This window comes from Herpailurus yagouaroundi, unplaced genomic scaffold (assembly GCF_014898765.1).
Source record: "Herpailurus yagouaroundi ecotype Mexico unplaced genomic scaffold, PumYag 185, whole genome shotgun sequence".
NCBI classification, from domain to species: domain Eukaryota; kingdom Metazoa; phylum Chordata; class Mammalia; order Carnivora; family Felidae; genus Herpailurus; species Herpailurus yagouaroundi.
The window spans coordinates 657,904-667,999 of NW_024412416.1; the positions used below are offsets into that span (position 1 = coordinate 657,904).

Here is a 10,096-nt window from a genome sequence, read left to right on the forward strand (position 1 = left end):
CCCGGGCCCCACAACCCCGCCACCCTCCGCAGCCTCACCATGTTCATGATGGTCAGCACGTAGCTCTCGACCTGCGGCTGCCCGTGGTACTCCACCATCTTGGTGTCGGCGACCACCAGGGTCTCCACCCACTTCTCCCTGCTGACCGAGCGCTGATGCAGACGCCTCGGGCGCTGCCGACGCCACTGCTGCCGCTGCTCCCAACGCTCTCGCCGGGCCTCCGGCTCCATGGACGCTGTGGGCCCCAGGCCGGGTGGGGGTTAGCTGCCAGCAGGCTGGCCCAGGCCGTGCCTCTCCAGGGCCTCTCCTCTGCGCTGGGATCACAGGCAGCAGCCTGGACTCCCCCCTGTGGCTCCGCCCGGGACCTGTGCCGTGTGACCCTGACCCGGTCACTTCCCCTCTCTGACCCTGAGCATCCCCACCTACAAACAGGAATCAGCCAAACAGCCACAGAAGCTGACCTCGGAGGAGGGGGGCAATGAAACGGGGGACAGGAACACACAGCGAGGCAGCTCCTGGGCCCCTAGCCCCGGGGGGCTGGTGCATCCCAGCACACGCGGTCCCCAGGGCCCAGCCCGCTGCCTGGGAGACCCACTGCACTGTCCCAGGCTGACCCGGATCAGAAGAGACAGCACATCTACGAAGCAGGAAAACCAAGGCCCAGAAGCATGACCGGATATCTGTTCCAACCAGTGGAGTCCCTGAGCGGGGGCACCTTCCGAGGCTGGCATGCCGGCCAAGCAGTCCCCCAACCCAGCAGCCCACGGTAGGCGGCTCCCTACCTGGACTGGCCAGCACCGTGGCCGCTCTGAAGAAGAAAGGCTGGAGCTAGGTCCCCAGGGACAGAGAGGAGTTATTCTGGGCGGGGACCAGTGTCGGGAAGGGCAGGAGGTTCCTGGCTAGCTGCCCTGGTGGGCCTGGCCAGGCAGTGGGTGAGGAGGTGGTGAGAGGGGTCAGCCCAGGGCATCAGCTGGGGCAGGCCTGGCAGGCAGAGGCCTCAGGCCGGAGGCACACTTGGAAGACACGGGCTGTGGTGATGTGTCTATCTGTCTGAGTCCCTTTGGTCCGAGGGGAGGTGTGCATGGAGATGTGGAGAGAGGCTTCTGGAAAGAAGCTCGGTGCCTCCAGGCCCATCCCCTTCCCCGGGCAGGAGAGGACCATACCTGGTACCCCGCAGGTGCCGGGAGCTCTGGAGCCCCCCAGCTCCGCCCCCCTCTCTGGGGCTTGGCGCTTATAGACCACGTGGGGCTGGGCGTGGCCAGGACGGGCAGGCACACCCTCCAGGGGCTCGATGAAGTAGTCCTCGTTGGAGAGGCGGAACACACCTGTCTGGGAAGAGGTGCAGGCTCACACGGAGCGGATGAGCACTCCCGTCCCCACCGTCCCCGAGGCCCGTGCTGTCCGCCCAGCCCACGCTGCTCCCAGCACCCGGCTGACCCCGAGCGCGCGTGCGTCTCCCGCTCTGGGCCTTTGTTCACTCCGGACCCTCCACCTGGCACGTCCTTCCCGGCCGTTTCACACAGCCAAGGGCCTGGGGGCTGAGCCCCGGAGCCACCAGCCTCCGAACATGCCGCACACGCCCACCTCGCCCCCCTCCCCCTTCCCTGCCCTGTTGGGAGCAGGAGACGGGAGCACCCTAGATCTGAGATGGCATCTTCCGCGCGGTCCCAGACGGCGGTCTTGAGTCGGGCGGCCCCGGGGCCAGCACCCAGGCCATTTCCCAAACGGCCGTCTTGAGTCGGGCCGCCCGGTACGCCCAGGCCACTATCCATCTCCCCTGCATGCCAGCCATTGTGTCGTCTCAAAGCTGGCCTGCAGCCCACTCTCCCGGAGGTGATGAATCACTCCAAGCGCAGCTCTCCCCACACCCCAGCCACGGAGATGCTCAGTCACCAGGACATCCTACTCCCTGGTCCCAGGACCTCCGGAGAAGGGAAGCCCGGCGGGCGTGTCTTGGGCACATCCGCCACATTCAGAGAGGCCCCAAGAGGGAGGGATTTGGGGAAGTGTCTTTGGGCAGCCGGCCACCTCCTGAGGAAGCTCAGAGCTCCGGCAGGGAAGAGGATTTTTCCCCCCCCCCCCCCCACTCCCTCACCCCGCAGCTCCCTCCACGGCACCAAGTGTGCCCCCGGGGCTGTGCAGGGTCGAGGTGAGCCCCGCGTGCCAGAGAGTGCCCCCCCCCCCAGAGGGGCTGCAGACCCGGGTGTGAATGCGGACCGCAGCACCGGCTAACTGGGTGGCCCTGGGCCAGTCCGTCTCCCCGCCTGCTTCCTCATCTGTTAATGGGAATGACACCCATATGAACAGCTGCTGCGGATCCAAGGAGATTAGCGAGAAAGGGCAGGCGCCTAGGGCCTGATGTGTGGCAGCTGGGGCGTGGGCTCTCATTAGGCCGGTCCTGCTACTGCCCGTGGCTCCTCCTGAGCGACCTCAGCTGAGGACCCTGGGGTGGGGGAGGGGGGGGAGGTCCACGCATCCCCGCGGGGAGGGGGAGGGCAGAGCCGGTCACCTAGCCCAGAGCATTGGGGGTCCCCGTGCACCCCAGCAGAGGGAGGCGACCACGTCCACCCAAAGGCCTGCTCCCCCTGGGGGTGAAGGTGAGGCTGCCTGTCCTGGAGAAGCACAGCCCAAGCGGCTGTGGGGGAGCAGTCCTAACTGACGCCGCCAAGGAGCGAGAACCGCGCGGTTCGAGGAGCTACCTGGCCTGCACAGGGATTCTCCAAGTCCGCTCTCTGCACGGGCAGAAACGGAGGCTTCGGACACTCACCCCCACCCTCCGAGGCTCTGTCCTAACAAGGCCTGCGGGCGCTCTGGCTCCGTTCAGGATTGAGCCCCGCCATCCCGGAGGACCGGCGGGGACTCCCGCGCTCACTCACCAGCCCGTCGCAAGCGCTGATGGCCGCCAGGCCGCCCTCCAGCTCGGGGTCCTGCACCTCGCCGAGCAGGTGGCAGGCGGGCGCGCGGGCGCGGATGTGCGTGCGCCCCAGGCCGCCGCGCCGCCGCGTCTCGCTCACGAAGCCGGGCGCCAGCAGGTGCGCGTTGGCCGTCAGGTTGAAGCGCAACTCGCGCCCGCGGTACTGCAGCTCGTAGAAGGCGGGCGCGGCGCGGCGCGCGGACACGTCCCGCTTGCGCAGCGCGCGCGGCCACAGCTCGTACGACAGGAAGGCGCCGCCCGCGTCCACGCGCACCGGGTGCACCACGTCCAGCGCCGCGCGGCCGTCGGCGCCGCTCCCTGCGGGGAGAAAACCGGCTGCGGTCGGGGCTGCGGGGCACCTGCCCGGCCCCCTCCTCCACCCGGGTCACCGCGACGACCTCCCGCGGGCCCCCTCCCCTCGTCTGCGTGCGGCGCAGCGGCCAGAGGAGGCCCGCCTCCGAAAAAGGCAGAGCTCTGGCCAGTGTGGCCCCGGGCAAGGTTATTCTCAGTCTCACCTCGGCTACACCTGCCTCCCTGCGGTTCCCGCCCCACCCCCGCCCCCATGCTGCACTGCCGCCCCCTCCGGGTGGAACACGCTGCCCTGCCCGCTGCCTGTCGTGCAGGTTGTGCAGCAAGATCGAGCCCCCGCTCAAAGGTCTCACTGCCGCCTCCCCTGACCACTTTGTTTTAAAAAGGCAACTCCCTGCCCCCCATCTGCCCCTGCTTCCCCCCCCCCCCTTTTCCCCACAGCACTCAGGGAATGCCATATGCCTTGTTTCAATTTTTTTTCTATTTTCTCCCAATGCAAACTCCAGGAGGGCAAGAAGCTCTCCAGTCTTTGTTGAAGACTTCACGGGCCCAGAGTGTCCTAGGACTCTGAGCAGTTAAGACTAAGTTTCTCAGTGAGTGAGTCAATCTGTAGATGGGAGTAAAAACCATTTGCACCCTTAGGGCTGTTGGGAGGGTTAGTGATCTGAACCACTTGAACCACTCCACACAGCAGTGCCTGGCCCGATGACCGCGCCTGCCAGCAACTACGATTTGCGGGGATCGTATAGCCTGGTGGACTTTAACATGTGCCCTCAGGTGCCGGAGGGTTCTGCACGTCCCTCCAGGCCTCCTGTGAAGGAGAGATGGAGGAAGACCACGCAGATGAGTGGCCCCCATTTGAGCAGAGCAGCTCTGGTTCATTTGAAGAGAAGGTTCCAGACCTGGAAGACATCTGTCCTCTCTGATTTCCCACTAACACCAGATTCCTAGCCTTTTTTGCCACAGACCCCTTCTCAGAATAATGTTTTCAAATGCATAAGGTGCAAATGAGTGCCAAGGAAACCGATCATATTGAAACACAGTTATCAGAATAATTTTAGAGGTGGGATATAGAATTACGTGCTCCTTTGTGAACGCATTAAACAAGCTCTACGGGCAACTTTTATGGTGATTTTGAAGTGACGAGTATCAACCTTATCTCAAGATACCTGCAACTGTAATGAGACAGAAAAGTGTTTTGGTTGTTTGCCTCGGTAACAAAATCACAGGTGCTAATGCCATTGTACTTTGGTGCTAATATGCATAATTGAAGGAAATGCAAACGGAGGTAAAAAGCTTGAAGACATAGTATCTTCCCGTCCAAGTTCACGGATCCTTTCCATTTTGCCCATGTCCCTGGGGCCGCAGATTCCAGGAGGGCACCTGCAGTAAAGTCTCCAGACTGCTTCTGAAGAAAGCAAAGGGAGGTTCAGAGAAGCGCACAACCGGCCTGAAGCCACACAGCCAGAGTCATCGAGCCGGGACTGGGCTCCAGGTCTCCCAGATGGCTTGTCTCTTGAGGAACACTCTTCTACCTTCTCAGTGGTCTGTCCCCTCCTGGGCCTCTTTCCTCATCACTGACATGAAGGAGTTGTGCTACATCAAGTTGTTCAAACTTCTTTAGCTACCAGACCTAATCTGCAAAAGAAATCTCGTGTGGACACAGGGACACAGCAGAGTGGCGCCACGGTGGGTGGGGGGCAGGGACCCTGGGGCTGAGGCTCTTGTCCTCTTTTGGCTCTCTGCAGTTTCCAGGCTCGGAGGAACAGTCAGGAAAGTGGCCCACCAGAGTGTGTCTCAGCCCTGCGTCCTGCTCTGACCAACCGGGCGTATGTCCGGCTCCCCAGGACAATAACCCCTAGGGCCACAGGCATGCCCGGACACCCTGCAGATGTCCCACCAAGGCTCCCTCTGTGGCTGCCGGGGAACCCAGCCAAGAGCCGCATCCCAGCCAGGCTGCAGAAGCCCTCTCGCCCGGGTCCTGCCAGACCACGTGCAGAGTGCCCTGCGGAGGACATGCCCCACTGCCCACAACCGCCGGGCGGCCGGCCCTCAGGCTGCAGCCCAAGAGCACGTGCTCAGGCGAGAGGCGGACGCGCCGGGTGACCCTGTGTGGTTCCGGGCAAATCTTCCCTCCCCGAGTCTCTGGAGGACACTCGTGCGAGGATTTTCCAGACTTCTCGGGTAAGAATTTGTTAGACACGAATTCCCAGGTCCCGTCCCAGACGCACTGAATCAGCATCTCCAGGAAATGGGACTAGGAAGCTGGGTTTTCCCCCAGAGCCTCGGGGGACTGCCATCGTCAGGGAAGTTGGACGACCCTGCACCGGGAGTGCACTTGGTCTAACAGCGGCCACACCTGGAGAGCTGGGAAAGACTGAAGAGTGCAGAGGCTGGGACGGCCCAGAGACCGATTCCATAGCCCCAGAGCTCTGGGCCCCTCACTCTGCGTTTTCCGCATTTTCCCGAGCCTTCCAGGGACTCTGACGTACTCATCTCGGAGGCTGACCTTCGGAAGCCAGGGGTCGGCACTTTGAGGAGGGAGACTCCTTCTCTGACGTCCAACGAGGGCCTTTGGGACTAGAGCTTCCCAACCACCGCCTGCAGACTTGTTTTCTGTCGGTTTATTGATCTTGGTCGTTCATTTTGGCTTCCGCAAATATTGGAAATATTTAATCAGTTGCCTATGTTTAAAAGTTATGCGATAGTGCACAAAGTCTCAGTTTTCAGCTTTCCTGGAAAAGCCTGGCCATCTATCCCCATCAGGCCTAAATCCCACGTGGCAGAAGTGGCTGGAGTCGAGCAGGGAGCCCCCCTGGGAGAGGGCCCATACCCCCCCCCAGCGGCCTGCCCCACGGCCCCCTGCTGTGTCCCCAACTGTAAAGGTAGGGTCCTCTGGCCTCACGGTTATGCTGCCTCTCAATGACCAGAGAACTGAATTTCTAACAACAACGGGAAAACAAGAGAGAGCCCGCCCACCGTGTTTGCTCACTTGCCCTAGCGCGTGGCGTTTGGGGTGGCGCCACTGACTGCTCGTGGCGAGGGAGCGGCGGGTGCTCCAAAGTCCAGGAAAATGCAGAGGACGCCGTCCTCCCCCTCAAAACAGAGACCCGGCAGAGGGCACTCATCCTCACCCCTGGCCCCGTGCTGAGATGGGCCCCAGGCAGGGGAAGGGACGCCTCATGGGCGGATGGAGGAGGAAAAGTCTCACTGGAGAGGGCAACATGTGAGGTGGACCCACGGAGGGTCGCGGTAGTGGGCGCCGTGTGACGGACCCCGAGAGTACAAGGTGCCACGGGTGTGGGCAACACAAGACGGGAAGCTCGGCCACGCACGCGTTTTGTACAATGGGACAATGGAGTGAAAAAATCGTGCACGGCCAAGAACGTGGCTTGGAGCACAGAAAGGTTCAGGCCGCAAGCCGGCCGCTCGGTGGCTGTGTGACCGGGGCAGTCGCCATCGTGCTGAGGCTGGCCTGGCCCTGCTCACCGGCGCAGAGAACCCAGGTCGGGAACGGAGGGAGGGGCGCGGGACAAAGAGGTGGGCAACGAGACAGCTACATCCCAAGTTCTGAAGCGGCTCCCGGGCTCGGACGGTCACGGCCAAGGCCACGAACGACCGGCTGGAGGTGCGGGTGCACGGTGCCGGCCTGACGCACTCACTGCCCCACGGAACCGCAGCCACACCGCACACCCGCAGACGTGCACACCCGCAGACGTCCGGAGCTCGCATGTGATGGGGGAGTCTGAAGCAGTGCGGAGAAATGGCCCCAAGGACTCCAAACAAATGTCCCTGGGGAGCGAGGATCCGTGTGCCCTGGGATGTGCAGTCCTGTAAAGAATCCCTGCTCTAGACCGTGGGCAAACACCGCAGGACAGAAATTCAAGGTGAGTTATACAGAAGCAGTCTGTTAAGTTCGAAACTGCGACGGGGACCAAGCAGAGAGGCACGCAGGTAACCGGCTCGAGGGTCAGCGTGTGCCAGACCGAGACGCCACCCGCGGCTGTTAGCCCACGGGGGAGACACTCCAGCATCAGGTCTGTTTCTCCATCTGCGAAATGGGTATGATAATCGTCACACCTGCTCTCTCTGCCTGTGGGAGAGTCCCCTGGGCTCACACGCAGGTGCCAAGAATGGGACGTGGCACACACAGAAAACAGAGCTAAGTTGTAACTGAAAATTAGCAAGAGACACTCTGAAGCACACTCCGCAGAGAGAGAGGGAGACACAGAATCCGAAGCAGTTCCAGGCTCCCAGCTGTCAGCACAGAGCCCGACGTGGGGCTGGAACTCACCGACCGTGAGATCATGACCTGAGCCGAAGTCGGACGCTCAACCGACTGGGCCACCCAGGCGCCCCAAGAAAATACTCTTTAATCAAAAAAGAAAAATAGGGGCTCCCGGGTGGCTCAGTGGATTGAGCGTCGGACTCTTGGTTTCAGCTCAGATCATGATCTCATGGTTCTTGAGTTCGAGTGCCATGTTCTCAGCACCAGTAGTGTGGTCACTGCTCGGGAGTCTCTCCCTCTCTGCCCCTCCCCTGCTCACGCTCAAGCTCGCACTCTCTCTCTCTCTGTCTCTCTCTCAAAATAAACTTTAAAAAAAAAAAAAGCAAAAAGAAAAATATTTCTAGGAAGCTATCACTTTGCCATAATTTTTATCTTCTTCTTTTGTTCTGCATAATTATTTTTGTAATTGACTTTATTGTTTTGCCATTAAAATATGTCATAAAGGGGGCAAAGTGTGTTATAAAACAAATAACTCTTTCATGGTCTCCTAAAGCCGACCCCTGGCAGAGACCTGGTGGCTGAAGCGAGCAGAACCCAGTGCCGGCAACGGGAAATTGCGGGGTCCAGTCTTAGAAGGCATGCGGGTGCACGGGCACTGGGCAAGGGGATGGGTGTGGGCACTGTGCAGGAAGACGGACGGCCAGTGGTTCACGGCCAAGTCCCTCCTGCCAGGTCAGGAGCTCTATTCAGGGTGTTACATACTTTGAATACCATCCCTAGGTGACAGAACTGTCACTTTGCAGTTTCTACCAGAGAAATGCCAACGTGGTGTTTACTGTCACCTCTCTCTCAGGAACCAGAGTGACGGTCCAGCCCTTCAAACGACCTGACCCGAAGCTCATGCCAAAGATAACAAATAACCAAGGTGTGTGGTGTGCGTGTGGATGTGGGGGAGACAGATGCCGTCCTCCTCAGGTCGGCCTGCATGTGCCTGGCACGCACACACGTACACGCACACACAGGCCACGTGTGCAATTCAGCGTGCTGGTGGGGACATTACCAGGCCCCAGTCCCACCAACCCCAACAAATCCCTTGATTTGTCACAGGACAAACAATCAGGGTACAGCTTCCTAGAAGTGTGTCCAGGATATGCCCTCTGGTCTCAAAGAAGGTCATGTGCAGTGGGGAGAGTCTAGGACCTCTGGGCAGCTCCAACGACAGTGAGACGGCTCAGCTCGGCAGCCCAGGGCTCAGGCACCCCAAGTGGGGGCAGAACGGGGAGGCCCCCTGTCATGTACCCGCGGGGACACCACAATAGACATTCCACCCAGGGGTGGGGGGCACATTGGGTGGGAGAAGCTACCTGCCCTGCGTCCACTGCCAAACGGCAGGTCCAAAGCACAGGACCCACCAAGGTCTCCCCGGTCTTCCTGGGTCTCTGTGGCATTAGCGAAAATGGCCACCACACGGTAGTCAGTCACTCTGCCCTGTGCTAAGCAACTGACATTCAGCATCTCAGTCCTGCCAAGAACCAGGGGAGGCAGACACCACTGTCCCCACTTAACTACAGCCCGGGAGGGGCAGGAGGCTGGCCAAGTTCATCCATGGGTCTGGCTTCCAGTGCAAGTGGAGAACGTTCCGACTCCCCACTCCTCTCACAGCTGCCAGGGTCCTGGACCCAAGTTCCCTGGGCCAAGGGGGTCCGTGTTGCCTCATCCCCATCACCTGGTCAGTCCCCATGGGTCCCCGCTCTGAGCAGGGGGGTAAAGGACTCACGCAGTAGCTAAAGGGCCAGACTGGCAAACCACCCTCCTCTCTGAGCCTGTCCCGTGTTGTCACCTGCCTTGCAGCACTCTTGTAGGACTGATGAGAATTAAGAACCTCATTAAATATTTGCTCCCTCTACACTCCACACGCACTGCTAGAGGGAACCTCCCTGAAACCTTGCTTTCATGAGCTACTCCCCTCAACGGCTCCCCAAAACTTCTAAGATCTGATTAAAGTGCCTCCTCCTACACTCCGGCCCCGGACGCTTTTCCAAGGCTGCGGCATCCCCAGCACGCAGGCCCCATGCAGCCCACGCCCCGCCGCGGGGACGCCCCCCGCCCACCCCCGACCCGAAGTTCATCCATCCCCAGTCCCTCCGGGCTCTGGCCTCTCCTCCCCTACAAAGCCCTCCCGACCGCTTGGCCCGCATGGCTCTCTCCCGGCTATCCGACCGGCCCCCATCAGCGCTCCCTGGGCACACGGCCAGGGGTCCCCCTAGACCCTCGGCTCCGAAACTTCCAGGCCGGCTGCCTCGGACGCCTGGAGCTCCGCGGCCGAGCAAGGACCTGGACTCTGGCCAGAGGCTCGTCGGAGGCAAGCCGGGCGGGGCAGGGAGAGCCGAGCCCAGGGCCGGGAGAGAAGCTCCCCTCCGCTGCGCCCGGGCGCCTGCACACTCGGGGGAGGGGAGGCAGGAAGTGCTGGGGGCGCGCGAGCTGGGACCCCGCGCCACCGACCCCGCGCCCCGGCCCGCTGCGTGTCGGCGGGGTGCTCCGCGGACCAGGCGCCGACGAGGCTCCACGCCGGGCCCTCCGCGCGCGGACCAGACGGGGGTGGGGGGGGCCCGCGCCGTGCGCCCGAGGGCAGAGGGGTTTCCTCC

At 61.7% G+C, this 10,096-nt stretch overlaps 1 protein-coding gene across 1 annotated transcript in view; it reads right to left on the bottom strand.

Annotated features, from left to right (window-relative positions):
• The window catches only part of ADAMTS7 (ADAM metallopeptidase with thrombospondin type 1 motif 7), a 42,166-nt gene extending 37,069 nt beyond the window's left edge, over positions 1-5,097 (bottom strand). Inside the window, exons 1-4 of the mRNA XM_040493392.1 lie at positions 5,010-5,097; positions 2,877-3,232; positions 1,164-1,329; positions 24-235 (exon numbers count right to left, since the gene is read on the bottom strand). Of these exons, the coding sequence (XP_040349326.1) occupies positions 24-235; positions 1,164-1,329; positions 2,877-3,232; positions 5,010-5,097 (822 nt within the window). The remainder of the gene's footprint in view (positions 1-23; positions 236-1,163; positions 1,330-2,876; positions 3,233-5,009) is intronic.
• Between the last annotated feature and the right edge of the window lie 4,999 nt (positions 5,098-10,096).